Source organism: Xyrauchen texanus, chromosome 34 (genome assembly GCF_025860055.1).
Source record: "Xyrauchen texanus isolate HMW12.3.18 chromosome 34, RBS_HiC_50CHRs, whole genome shotgun sequence".
Lineage (NCBI taxonomy): Eukaryota > Metazoa > Chordata > Actinopteri > Cypriniformes > Catostomidae > Xyrauchen > Xyrauchen texanus.
In genome coordinates this window covers 15,803,842-15,821,447 of record NC_068309.1, presented here as the reverse complement: position 1 = coordinate 15,821,447, position 17,606 = coordinate 15,803,842, and the positions used below count along the sequence as shown (strand labels likewise).

The window sequence follows — 17,606 nt, the reverse complement described above, 5'->3', positions numbered from 1 at the left end:
GATAGCGCCGACATCAATGTTGCCGAAGAAATAGTAAACCTTCTTAAACCACTAAAAAAAGGTCACTTTTTAGGCCTGTCTAATGAAAAGAGCTTACCCACTTACTCCCTGAACAATGCGAAGAGGTTTTCCTCCGGTTGAAGAACAAATCGAACTAGTTACAGCAGGTATGTATGCATTACTAATTGTGTGAGAACCTGTGTATTTGCATTTGTGTGCGTGTTTGTCGCTCCATTTGCATGTTTGTGTCCTGCAACTGTAAGCAACCTAAACCAGTGGTTCCCAACCTTTTTCCTTGGGGGCCCCCCCTATGGACATATTTAACAATCCGTGACCCCTCCCCCATATATATATATATATATATATATATATTAATGACTATAGTACACTATAAATACACACACACACACACACACACTGTATATAGTAACTAAATTTAGTTTCAAGTTTTTAATGACATTTTATTACATAAATACACAGGAAATGTTCCTTTCAACTTCAAATGTTTCCTTTTAGCCTAATATTTTCATTTTTACACAACTAATAAAACGCAGTTGTTTCTCTTTTTTTTCAGGATTTTGTGTATAAACATAGAATACTGAATGTTATGACGTAATGTTAAATATGCACGGTAGAATGCTGTATGTAGCCTACTTATATGCATGCATGCACAGATCCTTATTTTTTACAAGGCTAATCATAATGTCTTTTCATCTTGCTTGGTTTCATGCTGTCGTTTGCCAGTTTTTCACCACAAAAGACACATTCTGGCCGAGACTTGTCTTGGCCTTCAATAAAACCAAAATGTATGTAGGTTTTGTCATAGTGTCTTAACTTTTTCTTCGCCTCTGATGAAGAATCACCGCATTTACGTTTCTCTGCCATTTTCCTTTTGATTTTGCCGTTACTATGACAACAAGCACATCGGGCAAGTGACGGTGTGCGCGCAAAATGTAAATAATTATTTTATATAAGATTTTTGACTGCCTTATCTTGGCATTGTAAGCATATGATTTTTTTTTTTTTAATTTGAAAAATATTTTTATATAAAATTATTAGTGGAACATTTTATGCATCTTTATTCACCTCAAAGCATATCCGCTCCCGCGCCCCCCCTGTGAACTCTGGCACCCCCTGAGGGGGGCGCGGACCCCAGGTTGGGAAGCAATGACCTAAACAAACCCACTAGCTGTTTGTGTTGAGTTGAACTTACTTGAACACAACAATATTTGTTTTAATGTTTTGTTTTTTATTTTTGCACTTTTACTGCTTTAAGAATTTCTCTCTTAGGTGTCAGCTATCTTAATTCTAGTTTCATGTTAAAATTCAGTTTTATTGTTCAGTGACACCTAGTCAATTGTTAATTTACATACAGAAGGTTAAAATACAACAAAGAAAGTAAATCTGTTATTTGAATTTGTTTCATTTTTTACATTTTGTTCAAAATATCGTGATGTGTATTGTATCGTGAACCCAGTACCGTGATACGTATTGAATCGTGAGCTGAGTGTATCGTTACACCCCTACACTATAGGTTGCTTGGTTGAGGTAAAAAAAAAAAAAAAAAAAGGAAAGGAAAACAAATCCTTGGTGTTATCAAATTGGTCTGGAAAATAATTTCAATGGATATTTCATAAAAAAAATGTCATTATTTACTAACCCCAATTCTCTATGGACACGTTGGAGAAATAATTGCCATTAGTTAATTAAAAATTTTTTTATTTTTTGATGACATGTAACAAAATGCAACTGTAAAGCAAACTGGGAAAGTACATCTTAGCATATTTACAGTGTTCATAGATATGACTTCATGCACTATAGTATGTTAAAGTGTATAATTTATTTCACTTCCATATTTCACAATCACATTTTAGCTTTTTAAAAAGTCAAAATTTCACATTATATCAATTTATACGATGTCATAAAATTGCGTTGATAATAGTGACAAGCTCTTGTCACTGTTTGAAATTTCATATACATTTGTAAAACAAAATATTCACAAAGTTGGAACCTTATAATGAAAATAGAATGAAAACAGGCCATAGACAATTTTAAACAAAATCAGAGTTGACGTCACTAATGCAATGTCACTATCAACAAAAGCAATAGTGGAGGGCCTGGGTAGCTCAGCAAGTAAAGATGCTGACTACCACCACTGGAGTCACAAGTTCAAATTCAGGGTATGCTGAGTGACTCCAGCCAGGTCTCCTAAGCAACCAAATTGGCGATTTGTGCGAGAATGCTGCGGAGAATAGCGTTAAGCCTCCACACGTGCTATGTCTCCATGATAACAACATGCTCAACAAGCCACATGATAACATGTGCGACTGAGATTTGTCCTCCGCCACCCGGATTGAGGCGAGTCACTATGCCATCAGTCACTAGGAATTTCCAGTGCATTGGTAATTGGGCATTCCAAATTGGGAAGGAAAATAAAAAGGCAATATTGACACTGCAAACCGCAACACCTCAGTACACACTGCTTCCAAATAAGGAACATTTCCTTAGAGTGCGCACTCATGAGACACAGCATGCAATGAAAGGATCTCGGTTCTTAAGTTCTTCTTCGCCACTCCGCAACTCAATCACTGGTGAGTGAAATCTGAATATTTACCAGCCAGAGGCTAATAACAGACATTTTCAGTCACACTGAGCAAAATTTGGTCACATATGAGAGTGATTTAATTGCAGTGTAGAGTGCTGCACCCTAATGTCCTTCCAGACCAATATTACTTTCTTTCATGGAGCAAAAAAGGACATATTAGGCAGAAGGTTAGATGATAATTTAACATAAGCTTTCTTAACAAATGTGTCCTTGTGTTCCATGGAATACGGCACCAGAACTACATGAGGATGAGTAATGATAGCAGAATTCTCATTTTTGGGTAAACTAACTCTTTAATTAAACAAAAAAACGAATACAAAATAAAAAAATGTGTTGCAATTGTAAAAGTATTTTTTTAAATATAGGGAATGATAATTCTGATCACAGGTGTCCTAAGATTTCATTACAAGGAAATGTTCTGTCACTTTTGTAAGTTTGTAAAATACTATTTCTTTAAACCCTGAAATGTGAAGCTAATTAACATTCAGATTAATTTGTTTCAGCATTTGTCTTTGTTTTTGTAATTAATATGATTAAGCACCATCCTTTTCAAGGTAAATTACATGTCCTCCAGAGCGTAATGATTACAAAATCACACAAGGTCTCATGCCCAACTCTTTCATTATAAGCAATTTAGATCTCCATGGTGACTGTGATGGTATGAAAATACAGCGAGGCTCTGTGTTCTGCGTGTTCCTCTCCAGCTCGTGAAGCCTCTGGGGAACAAGAACTTGAACACAATGGACTCCTCAAATGGGCAGATAAGGATTTATTGTGAGTCTATGAGAGCATATCCACTCAAGTCCTCCTAATGCAGTACACTGGAGACTCCTTTAGGTCAGCAGTGTCTGAGTTCATTACTTACACAGTGAAGCTCATCTCTCTCCATTCACTGGAGCTCCTAGTAAATCATGCATCTCTACTGTGTTGCTTGAAGGAACATTCCTATGTTACTTGTCCTGCATCATTTGTGCTAAGGATATGAATGATGCCTCAAATTGTGTGGTTTGAAGAGAGAAATACTAAGAATTTTCTAATCAATCAGACCTGGCAGACAAAAAAACGGGCAAAAAATAGTTGAGGAAAGGTTCAGAGACATATCTTAGGACCAGAATAGCATGGAGATTTTGGGAGGGCTCTTTTGACTTGGGCCAGAAAGCAACCACCTGGACAACACCCAGTACGCCCAAGCAACTGCATAGAAACACACTAAACACCACAGTATCCTAATAGAAATGCCCTGGTAACAACACAAAACACCATAGCATCATGACAGCATGAATTGCATAAGCAAACACCACACATACTTTCAACTAAGCAATGTAAAATTCTAGTGTTTTGTATATTGTTTCAAAGTGTTAAACATTTTGAGAGACTCTTAAAAGGGGGAAAAAAAAATGTTTTATTTATGGTGGATTTAAACTACTTTGCATGCTCACACACAGTAAGGCCACATCCACACTAATTTATTTTCATTTTCAGTTTCCTAGTGACATCGTTTTCCGACGTAGTTTTGCGGGACTAGAGATAGTTTTCAAAAGTTGTCGTTTTTGGTGGAGGAAAGTGCCGTTTCAGTGTGGATGAAAGTCTTAAACACAGCAAAATCAACATGTTTAAAAACAAAAAGTATTAGTGTGGCCATGATGGACTTCAGAGGATGAACTGATGCCAACTCCAACCATAAGACATGGGACACTTCATATGCCATTGCCTGAACATTTGATTTAAGATGGACCACATCTCATACCTCATCGAGCTCATACCTCACCGAAATTACCGGCCAGGTTGAACTACGATGCACCTCACTGATTTCTACCTCCATCACCTTGGTCTATTTATGGACTACACTCTTGAAATGGAATACATAGACTATCAATTGCCAAAAAAAGCCTTCATCAGCCAATTAACAAGGACAATTGCATCTATGTTAACTTCTGCAGTTAATCCAGGATGGAATTCAAATACATTGGTCATTAATCTTACATTTCATACAAAATCTGTTTAAACAATGTCCTTTAACACTTACTGTGATGGCCCACGTTGCAGCCACACATCAATGAGCGGTAATGTTGCACACGCGCAAATACATACCACATGCACATGCATATGCTTTCTTTAATTTATCCGGCACATTGTTTGAGCTTCTCGTTTACGTTCACTTAATGGTCTCTGTATTCATATCATAGGTATATGGTAATAACATTTAGATATTTAAGTTCCGGTGCATCATAGACTAGTTGTAGTGCACACATTCTAGTTTATGGTGTAAGGCATGTACTTTTATTAATATTTGTAATTTTTTTGGTTTAAATTACCGCTGTGGTGCTGAGGAGTGGATGGCTGGAGCTGTTGGCTGTGAATAGTGGTCGGTGAGTTTCCGGATTCGTGGTCCGAGTGTGTTAAGGACCGGTCCTTAACATGGAGCTTCGACCTCTGCTTTAGTTCTGCTTGCCGCTACCAACCAGCAGATTGACTGTGGGGAAATGTGTTGGTTGTGTTTTGGATTTTCTTTTTTAATTTGTTGGTTTCCTTTGTTGTTGTTTCTTTATTTCTTCAAGATATGCATTTAATTTTATTACAATTCTTTAACTGGCCTTGTTATGAATTTTGTTATTGTATTTTGAAGTTTGTGTTTTCTGTTTCCCCTTGTGTGTTAATGTGGACTAGTCCATTTGTTTAATTTGGAGGTCAGTTCAGTTGAGTTCTCTTATATTCTGTTATTGGAGTTTAGTTTTGTACTGTTGACCTCTTTTATAGGCCTGAACATGGATTTGCGTTATTTTGACTTTTTTTATTTTTTGGTTTTATTCATTATAAAATTATTTTTGGGAAACTGTTTTTGTCATGGCCCTCACTCCTTGACTGCTCGGCCCCTCACAAGTGGTGTCAGTGGTAGGATCAGACAGTTTCAAAAATAAATTAATAATTAAAACCAAAGACTGCTACAACAGAACAACCTGAGGAATTGTTCCCGGAGCTGGGGGAAGATGAAGCAGTACAGGAAGTGAGGGAGGTGGATGATATGGAGCCTGGGCTGGCAACCTGGGGAAATGTAAAACCCTCACTAGGATTAGGAGATACTTTTATTGGCACGGCTTGAAGTCAGAGGTAACCCAATATTGTAGAAGTTGCCCAGAATGTAAAAAAATCTCTGCACGTAGCCCTTTTCGGGTTCCTCTCCAACCGCTTCCAATCATTGGCACTCCATTTGAAAGACTGGGAATGGATGTGGTCGGGCCTGTTGAGTCACTTGGGTAACCGATTTATGCTACAAGGTATCCAGAAGTGTTCCCATTGAAGTCCATCAAAGCAAAGTATGTGGCGACCTGTCTTTTGCAATTGTTCTCCAGAGTTGGGTTTCCTTGTAAGATCTTGACAGATCAAGGGACTATACAAGTTGCTTGGCATCAAGAGATTGAGAACAACTCCTTACCACCCCCAGACAAATGGGCTTTGTATGTTTGTCTGTGATTAAGGTAAACAATGGGACCAATGGCTTCCCTAACCTCTGCTTGCCTATAGAGAGGTGCCACAATCATCTACTGGTTTTCCCCCTTTTGAACTCTTATATGGACATGAGGTAAGAGTTACTCATGCTCTGCTTTAAGAAATATGGAATGGGGACCGGAGAAGGGATGAGCCGATGAATGTTGTCTCCTATGTGGTGCAGATGCGAGAACGTATGGAAAAGATGACTGCATTGGCCCAATCTCACCTGGTTGAGGCACAAATCCGCCAGAAAACCTGGTATGATCAGTCTGCTCGTGAGCGAATTTTTGAACCAGGTCAGAAGGTCCTGGTGATGCTACCCAGTAATGAAAGTAAACTGTTGGCCAAATGGCAAGGCCCGTTTGAAGTCTAAAGGAAACTTGGGCCTACCACCTATGAAATTTCAACATTAGGCAAAGATGGGTCTACCCGAATTCTGCACATTAATCTCCTTAAGCAATGGGTCCCCCATCCTGATCCGACTGTACAGATCTTGATGATTAGGCAGGTGGAGGAAGAAGAGGAATTGGATGACTACTACTTACCCCAGCCTGCTCTAGGAGATGTCAGTCTGCATCATTTGTCACCCCAGTGTCAGTGTGAGGTGAGGGCCCTTGGCCTAGCTGGGGTTTCCTCATTCTTTGACTGCCCGGTCCCTCACACTTACTTAGTTTAATAATTTTAAACCATGACATGCACTATACAGTACATAAGTAATATTGGCATTATGTTCATGATGTTAGCCAGAGGGGAACTGGCCCGCACAGTGAGTCTTGTTTCTCCCTAGGTTATTTTTCTCTCCATTAACCAACATCTTATGGAGTTTTGTGTTCCTTGCCACAGTCACCTTCGGCTTGCTCACTGGGGATATAAATACAATTATTTATATTCCATTACTTATTTTTAAACACAATTCACAATCTTATTTTATCCAATTACACAATGAGGACTATTCGACATTATATATATTACAGTTTTATCTTCTGTTAATGCCTGATCTTCTGTAAAGCTGCTTTGAAAATATGTGTGTTGTGAAAGGTGCTATACAAATTTAATTGACTTGAAAAATGTACATCGCCTAAATCCATCCACTTTTTTTTGTCAAATACAGGTGAAACTCGAAAAATTAGAATATCATGCAAAAGTTCATTAATTTCAGTAATTCAACTTAAAAGGTGAAACTAATATATTATATAGACTCATTACAAGCAAAGTAAGATACTTCAAGCCTTTATTTGATATAATTTTGATGATTATGGCTTACAGCTTATGAAAACCCCAAATTCAGAATCTCAGAAAATTAGAATATTACATGAAATCAATAAAAAAAAAGGATTTTAAATACAGAAATGTCGGCCCTCTGAAAAGTATAATCATGCATATGTACTCAGTACTTGGTTTGGGCCCCTTTTGCATTAATTACTGCCTCAATGCGCGTGGCATGGATGCTATCAGCCTGTGGCACTGCTGAGGTGTTATGGAAGACCAAGATGCTTCAATAGCGGCCTTCAGCTCTTCTGCATTGTTTGGTCTCATGTCTCTCATCTTTCTCTTGGCAATGCCCCATAGATTCTCTATGGGGTTCAGGTCAGGCGAGTTTGCTGGCCAATCAAGCACAGTAATACCATGGTCATTGAACCAGGTTTTGGTACTTTTGGCAGTGTGGGCAGGTGCCAAGTCCTGCTGGAAAATGAAGTCAGCATCTCCATAAAGCTTGTCTGCTGAAGGAAGCATGAAGTGCTCTAAAATGTCCCGGTAGACGGCTGCGTGGACACTGGACTTAATAAAGCACAGTGGACCAACACCAGCCGATGACATGGCTCCCCAAACCAACACAGACTGTGGAAACTTCACACTGGACTTCAAGCATCTTGGATTGTGTGCCTCTCCATTCTTCCTCCAGACTTTGGGACCTTGGTTTCCAAATGAGATGCAAAATTTGCTCTCATCAGAAAAGAGGACTTTGGACCACTGAGCAACAGACCAGTTCTTTTTTTCTTTAGCCCAGGTAAGACGTTTGACATTTGAAGCCGATGTCCAGGACCCGTCTGTGTGTGGTGGCTCTTGATGCAGTAACTCCAGCCTCAGTCCACTCCTTGTGAAGCTCCCCCACACATTTGAATGGCCTTTTCCTGACAATCCTCTCCAGGCTACGGTCATCCCTGCTGCTTGTGTACCTTTTTCTTCCACACTTTTCCCTTCCACTTAACTTTCTATTAATGTGCTTTGATACAGCACTTTGAGAACATCCAACTTCTTTTGCAATTACCTTTTGAGGCGTTCCCTCCTTGTGGAGGGTGTCAATGATGATTTTCTGCACAACTGTCAGGTCAGCAGTCTTCCACATGATTGTGAATTCAACTGAACCAGACTGAGAGACCATTTAAAGGCTAAGGAACCCTTTGCAGGTGTTTAGCTGATTAGAGTGTGACACTTTGAGCCTACAATACTGAACCTTTTCACAATATTCTAATTTTCTGAGATTCTGAATTTGGGGTTTTCATAAGCTGTAAGCCATAATCATCAAAATTATATCAAATAAAGGCTTGAAATATCTTACTTTGCTTGTAATGAGTCTATATAATATATTAGTTTCACCTTTTAAGTTGAATTACTGAAATTAATGAACTTTTGCACGATATTCAAATTTTTCGAGTTTCACCTGTATGTTGATAGAAGCATGTAATTATTCAGGTTCAGGCTCCAAAAAAATCTTATTTATATCTGCCAAGACAAAGAGAACTTATTTTAAAATTATAAACTTATTTGAAGTTATTTGACTTAAACATATATTTCAGTCCACTTTCTAAGCAAGCATCACCCCAACACAAAGTTGGTAAACGACAAGGCAAGAAAGACAGTTTTGATATCAGATGGGAACTTGAAGATTCTTGGGTGCTTAGGTCATTGTTGCTATTCTTCTCAACATGGGTATGTGCATCAGACATCATTTTCAAACCAGATGACTGGTATATACAAACTGAAGCATTAAAATCGGAACATCTGTAAGCCTAGTACGGTAAATGAGGGAAAATCGAGGCTGAAGTAAATGCAATGTAACAAAAGGCTGATGGTGTTAATGATAACATAAATTTTGTTTGACTGTGGTTCAGTTTTTCATTTCTACTGCTATATAAACACACTGATGAACGGATCAAGGTTCCCACACTTTTTGACCAATGCATTTCAATGCCTTTTCTAGTGCTTTATTATGATTACTGGAAAATCCAAAATAATTGTATGTAGATTGCTGGGCAGATTTCCATTTGTATGTGTACTAATCTTTTCAATTAATAGATTTAAAAATGATGTTCATCAGTGTATAACTGACTCCAATAAGACCCTCAAAAGACAGACTGATGTTATCACATTTGCTTGTGAGCAAGTTTTACTCCACAAAGAACAATATCAAGTCTATGAAATAATTTATCTATATGCAAAGCAGAGCAAAATAAAAACAAAAACAAATGCATAGTGACTAAAGAATCTAAATTAGTATTTTCCATGCCTTTTTATATTCTAAGTATTTCCATGACTTTTCCAGGCCAGGAAATCTAAATGTAAAAATTCTTGATATTTCTAGAATTTCAATGGCCTTATTAGAAACATGAAAGATGGAAAAAAAAACCTTGTCTTCTTGTCCTCAGTTATTCCGCAAACACCTACATACAAACTCATTGTTAGGCACATCTCAAATGGACTGCAGAAGATGCAGCAATGTCTAGATGGGGTGGCTGTGGCTCAAGTGATAGAGCGGGTTGTCCACTAATCGACGGGTTGGCGGTTCAATTCCTGGCCCACACAAATCCACATGCTTTGGGCAAGACACTGAACCCAAGTTGATACCAATGGCAGGCTAGCACCTTGCATGGCAGCTCTGCCATCATTGGTGTGTGTGAGTGTGTGGATGGGTGAATGAGATGCAGCGCTTTGAAAACTGCTAAGGTTAAAAAGGCCATTTACCATTTACAATCAATGGGAATGACAGAATGTAACTGTAAACTCCTCTCTAGTTCAGTACTTACGCAGACTTTCCCTCGCTGTCAAGCTTGGTGGGATTGGCTCCTTTCTTTGAGATGAGGGACGTGACTTTGTCTGCCTCCCCATGCTCCACTGCACTGAGGAGACGCTCGTCATTCTTGTTCCATTCATGGGCCTATGAAAAAACAGTTTATAGGTTTATAGGTCTACTGATAAGCTTTTTTGTTGTTGAATTTTTAGAATATTTCTCACACAATGTTTACAACAGGATCTTGTAAACAATACAAATATAAAAATATAATATTTTTTCCCAAAATATTAATATTATTTTTATACATACATACAAAAGTATAAACAACAAAACAATGAATCTCTGTATATATAATGTATATAATGTAAACTGTATATTTATATATATATTAGGGCTGTCGATTTAACACGTTAATTCAGTGTGATTAATCTTATAAAAAATAACGCGTTAAAAACATTTACGCAATTAATCGCAATGCCCCCAGACCATACTAAGGTGGATTCCTGAAAAATGCAAGCTTGTAGTACCACCCGTTTAATCCAGAGGGCAGTAAGTGAAACTACAGCTGCTTGGCAATGCGCAGTTTATACAGTGAAGAAAACAACCTTCAGCAGCAATAACACAAACATGCGTTACGTTCTTGCGTTCAAAACACTTGGAGCGCAAATCCGAACTAAGGGATCTCAAGATGTGTTCTAAGTATTAAGCTATATTTAACTTGACACAGTGACCTAAAAATGTTATGTATGTTGATGCGATGCACCCGAGATGCTACACAAGCATGTCTGACGCAGGTGTAAATTGACGGGCCCTTAAACAAGCCCTCATAATAAATCTCCAACTGATTGAAAAATTCACTTGTGAAATGGATTGCAGTGAACTGTATGCCCATGATTGACTTATGATCAATAATATGGTAGTAAACAATACATTGTATTCTAAAGCCGCTTTTTGGACATTTTCACTTAGGGGTATTCTCACTTATGTTACCAGCGGTTTAGACATTAATGGCTGTGTGTTGAGATATTTTGAGGGGTCAGCAAATGTACACTGTTATACAAGCTATACACTCACTATGTTTGTGTGTATATATATATATATATATATATATATATATATATATATATATATATATATATATATATATATATATATATATATATATATATATATATATATATATATATATGTATATATTAAGGCAGTTAATATATACATATATACACATATATACACACTCACCTAAAGGATTATTAGGAACACCATACTAATACTGTGTTTGACCCCCTTTCGCCTTCAGAACTGCCTTAATTCTACGTGGCATTGATTCAACAAGGTGCTGAAAGCATTCTTTAGAAATATTGGCCCATATTGATAGGATAGCATCTTGCAGTTGATGGAGATGCACATCCAGGGCACGAAGCTCCCGTTCCACCACATCCCAAAGATGCTCTATTGGGTTGAGATCTGGTGACTGTGGGGGCCATTTTAGTACAGTGAACTCATTGTCATGTTCAAGAAACCAATTTGAAATGATTCGAGCTTTGTGACGTGGTGCATTATCCTGCTGGAAGTAGCCATCAGAGGATGGGTACATGGTGGCCATAAAGGGATGGACATGGTCAGAAACAGTGCTCAGGTAGGCTGTGGCATTTAAACGATGCCCAATTGGCACTAAGGGGCCTAAAGTGTGCCAAGAAAACATCCCCCACACCATTACACCACCACCACCAGCCTGCACAGTGGTAACAAGGCATGATGGATCCATGTTCTCATTCTGTTTACGCCAAATTCTGACTCTACCATCTGAATGTCTCAACAGAAATCGAGACTCATCAGACCAGGCAACATTTTTCCAGTCTTCAACTGTCCAATTTTGGTGAGCTCTTGCAAATTGTAGCCTCTTTTTCCTATTTGTAGTGGAGATGAGTGGGACCGGTGGGGTCTTCTGCTGTTGTAGCCCATCCGCCTCAAGGTTGTGCGTGTTGTGGCTTCACAAATGCTTTGCTGCATACCTCGGTTGTAACGAGTGGTTATTTCAGGCAAAGATGCTCTTCTATCAGCTTGAATCAGTCAGCCCATTCTCCTCTGACCTCTAGCATCAACAAGGCATTTTCGCCCACAGGACTGCCGCATACTGGATGTTTTTCCCTTTTCACACCATTCTTTGTAAACCCTAGAAATGGTTGTGCGTGAAAATCCCAGTAACTGAGCAGATTGTGAAATACTCAGACCAGCCCGTCTGGCACCAACAACCATGCCATGCTCAAAATTGCTTAAATCACCTTTCTTTCCCATTCTGACAATCAGTTTGGAGTTCATGAGATTGTCTTGACCAGGACCACACCCCTAAATGCATTGAAGCAACTGCCATGTGATTGGTTGATTAGATAATTGCATTAATGAGAAATTGAACAGGTGTTCCTATTAATCCTTTAGGTGAGTGTATATCAAGTGTGCTGCATCTTTTTTCCAAAGATAGTTTCTGTCATTTACTGTAGTTTCTATCACGTTGATGTAATTTCAAGTGTTTGTTTTCAAAATAAGTTTGTTTTTAGTTAGTTATTTGATGCTATAAAAACGGTGCTGTGACATCATGATTGACAGCTGTGATTGACAGGTTCTCTGAGCGAAGTAGTCATTGAAGCACCAACTCTTTTGTTGACTTTTTTTTGGGATCTTCAGAGGACTGAGGAGATTGGAGCTTTAAATGTAATATCTAAATTTCTATAATTAATTATTTTACACCGTCATAAGTCAAAAGTGCAGGGGCGTGTGCTTGTGATTGATTCAGCGAGGGTGAGGGCGGGGCCTTGATTTCGCGGCTTTACTTCCTGCTCACTACAGCGCAGGTCTGGTCCTGAAATCGCAACTGCACAGACTCAAGTCCCAAGATGTCAGCGCCATATCGGGACACTGGCGGCTTCAGTTCTCACCAATGGAAAAGAGCGTCTTTTAACAGTCTATGGTGTGTATACACACACACACACACACACACACACACACACACATTTAACATAGCGTTTAAACTGCAAAAAACATAGTATTAGTTCTCGGCTCATTTAGAGTCTGACATTATAACCTGCGGTTCAGTGAGCCAGGGAGTCATCCATGCTGGTTTAGTGAGAAAGTGATTTGTCTGAAAGATTCTGATTGGCCAAACGGTTAGACTGATTCAGTAAAAACCACTGCACAATTAAATAATTAATTAATGTATTGGAGAGTATGTTTACTTAATGTTCGTTATTGCATGCTGTCAGCATGCTGTCAGCAAGGACAACGCAACACAACTTATATACATGTATGTTTTAGCTATTTTATATATAAATATATTGTGTTTATTTTTTTGCCATGGGGCTGCAGGTTCAGATGAATAGTGGTGCAGGAAACACTGGTATGACAATATGATAAAGATTTAACTTATGTGTGCAAACAACGTTTTAATAACAAACACTAATTGTGTGGTTTGTAATTGTTTCCATAAAACATTGTTAGCCCAGAAATAAGGTTTATGGGAGCTGTTAAAATTCTAGAAGCGTGGAATTTTCTCCTCCATAAAAGATGGAACGAATCAGTCAGGAGTGTTTTTGAACTGCGATTATTGCAATTATTATTTATAAAAAGGGCAAGTTATTTCAAGTTTGTGATTGGCATCAGCTAACATTGTTTTTCCTCTCTTTAAAAGATCATAATGGATGTCATCCATCAACCAGCATCTTCATTGCCATTCACCCATGACCTTAAAAAAATGTGTTTACTTATGAGTCAAAGCTTATATTGCTAGCCTTTGGACAAATGAGAGACAGTACTGAAAGAGCTTTTAACATGCTCAAAGAAAAGTTGAGAAAGAAAACAAAAGAGAGATGCAGATCAATCAGTGAAACTGTCTTTTGGCAGGACTTGCATACGAGGACTAAAAGATATGCCCCTAAATCCTCCAGCATGAAAGAATGATGCAATGACACCACAAGCCACTGGATTAGACTTTTCATCTGAAGCAATATGAACCAAATGAGGGGAGCAACACGTAAACTCAAAGTTAATGTTTAAGACAGAACTGTTTGTTTAAATAAACAACATTGCATTTGCAATCAAGCGTTTGTATACAGATATTCATGACAGCAGCAAGGTTGTGAGTGTGATGTTGCTTTTATACAACAGCTCTATAAGCAAGAATTTAACAAGCATATTAAAGGTAACTAGCATATTAAACACAATATGGTCAGTTACTTTGTCTATTTTTTGATCCGCAGAATCAACCGTTGCATTTGTAGAGAAATGCTCAGAGTGACAGCCTGTCTGAAACGCTGTGAACACAGACAGTTAAGACAGGTGATACAAAAAGTTAAGCATCCCAGTGCTCTTATTCTAAATATCAGCACTCTTGAAACGCTGTTAGTCCAATCAGATTAGAGAACTGTAAATAAATGTATAATAGGGCAGTGCAATATGAAAAATAAATAAATAAATTACTGAATAATTATATCAAACATTTTTTTATAAATATTGTGATTGCGATTTTAGCAAATGTTTTTCCTTATTCATGCATTTGACATAAAATAATTTCAGTGTTCAAAAAACACATTTCAGGAAGGAAATTTTCCTTTCCTCTGCATAAGAGATAGATGATAGCATCAGTTATTTCTTTTAGGGATGCTAATGATTGATCAACAATCGGTTAATTGATTTCAGGACACATGTGTTCAATAATCATGCCAGCACATGTTGATAAGGCTGTTTAAACAGTCATCCAGTGTCGCCAATAAGAGGGGACAACTGGACCTTGAGGGGGGGCCTGTCAGTAGCCGTTTTAACCACCAAGCAAGCTACGCAATTGCCCCCGCATTGTTAGGAAAGCTCCTCAAAAACCACTTGAGTGACATTTTGTTTTGGGTACACGCACAAATACGCTGTTGTCAGTGCTCTCAGATCGGTTCACTTTAGAAGCCGCCATTGGGTAATTTTTTCAAACAGGACTTTGGGTTTGTAATTTATGCAAAAATATATAGGGCTTCCAAACTTGTTTCGACCATGTGCTCTAACTTGCATGAATAGATGAGCTAGTGGCCGTTCGCGACGAACGTGTTTATGAGTGCGTCTACTGATTTTTTTTTACTTTGTAAAACACGGTTACAATGTTTAAAATTATTCCAGATTGTTCTGCAAGTTTCAGCGCTTGATAGATATTGTTTTCCTTCTGCTCTTGTGTACTGAGGGGCCACAGTATATATGTATATAAATATTTAGATAATTAAAATGCATTACATTTTTGAGGCAGAAGAGTTAATCATTGATAAAACAATGCAAAAATCGGTTTTAGAATACAATGTATTGTATGATTGTCAATCATTGGCATACAGTTCACATCAATCTATTTCACAAGTGAATGTGTCAATCAATTTGAGATTTATTATGAGGGTTTGTTTAAGGACGCGTCAATGTACACCTGCGTCAGACATGCTTGTGTAGCATCATAAACATAACATTTTTAGGTCACTGTGTCAAGTTAAATATAGTTTAATACTTAGAACACATATTGAGATCCCTTAGTTTGAAATTGCGCTCCATCAAGTGTTTCGAACGCAAGAACGTAACGCATGTTTGTGTTGTGTGTCTGCAGAAGGGTTGTTTTCTTCACTGTATAAACTGCGTGTTGCTCATACATCTGAAGTTTCACTTACTCTGACCCCAGCTGGGATATGTGAAAAACGAATAAATTTCACTGTATTTATGCAAAACACGGTGTATATAATATGTGACCAAAAAAAAAATAAAGGATTCTAGTAATGCTTCTTCGACACAATTTCGAAGTGAGCGACAGACGGGGAACTAGTGATGCACGATACAAAATTTTCTCTTCAGATCCGATTCCGATATAAGAAATCTCAGAATAGGCTGATACCGATCCAAATCTGATACCAGTGTTGTTTTTAAAATCAGTTTAGAATATCTTTACATTAATGTGTGGAATTAATTGAGTGTGCTCTTTAATATGGAACAAAATAAAAATCAAACTACCATTATTTCAATATAAATGTATAGCTTATTAAGAAAAACTTTATTGTTAACTAGTTTACTGGATAATGTAGCAGCAAAATTAACAGTAATTCCAGTATAAGTCATCAATAAAAGAAACCTTTTTTTTTGTACTTGTCTCTGGAATTAGTTGTAAGATATCAACTCACTTTTCATTCACAGTTATTTTTGGAAGCCGAAATATTACTATAATTTGTTAACAAATGATAATAATAATATATTATAACAGTAATATATAGTAATAAATCTCAATCGTGCACCTTTTGTCACAGATCCACCGGTCTCTCTCTCTCTTTTCTTCCTCACTGCTGTCAGTGCTCTCTTTCTGGAGTTCTGATTACACGCACCTGCATATCATTAGAGTCTAATCGATAGTATCTCTGAGAAGCCAGACCTTTCTACTATGTCAAACATACCCGTGTCTTCATTATTGCCTACAAGTATCATAAGACTTTTCCGAGTTATCAGTTCATCGTGTCCATAACCTGTCTGGATATTACTCACCTGCTATTTGCCACTCTACTCAACTGGATTTATCACAATGTTTACATCACTGTTTCAATCATATGTTCAATAGACCTCATGTCTCTGCCTCCATGAGTCTCTCCGTTACACCTTTAAGTTTTAAACCCTCATGCTTTTATTTTTACATTCTGAACACTCTCCAGGAAGTCCTGTAAGTGTCTGTTTGTAGGAAAGTTCACATTACTTTAATCCGTTTCTTATTCAAATTCTGGTAAAAAATGCATCTCCGATGACGTTCTAAAAGCATTTAAGTGAACCAAACTATTGAGCATCTGCATCTGAGATGTTGTTCGTGAGTAGCGCTCAAATATTGCGCACCGCTGTGAAGGCTAAAATAGGCGTGTGTGTGTAAACAGAGCAGTGCCTTTCACTGAAGTGCTTGAGATGCACGTGCATTTTATATATTTACTTATAAAACACAGCTTTTTGTGATTCACACAGCTATCGCATGTCTTAAAATGGCTTTGAATAAAATGCATGAGTCATATGAACTACTTTAAATGGTGTTTTAATGGTTCTTTTATGTAATTTTTTAAGCTTGACAGTAACGAACATGACTAACACACAGAATCGGATTTGGATCGGGCTCGACAGACCGATAACAGATCTGTTCAAAAAAGTCAGTAGTATCGGAGCCGATACAGATCCAGGTATCGGATCGGTGCATACCTAGTAAAAACATTAACGACTAATCAATTAATTGATTGTTACTTTTCCACTGCAATCGATTATGTGAATGTTTTAAAATTGACATCCCTAATTTCAATATGCCTTTTTTTCTTCACCTTGCCGATTTATGTTCTGTTCTCTTACTAGTATCTTTTTTGCATATTGCATTCTGATTAGCAAGATCTCGAAAATGTGCAAGAATCAGAATGGCGAATGAAACATTACAGAATTCTATGTGTAAAAAAAAAAAAAAGAAATAAAAAAAAAAAA

At 37.7% G+C, this 17,606-nt stretch overlaps 1 protein-coding gene across 8 annotated transcripts in view; it reads right to left on the bottom strand.

Moving 5' to 3' along the window:
• Positions 1–17,606, bottom strand: part of LOC127627710 (ankycorbin-like) — a 65,398-nt gene that overhangs the window by 27,757 nt on the left and 20,035 nt on the right. For all 8 annotated transcript variants that reach the window (XM_052104216.1, XM_052104218.1, XM_052104219.1 and 5 more), the window contains exon 3: positions 10,120–10,250. In XM_052104216.1, coding sequence (XP_051960176.1) covers positions 10,120–10,250 — 131 coding nt within the window. The remainder of the gene's footprint in view (positions 1–10,119; positions 10,251–17,606) is intronic.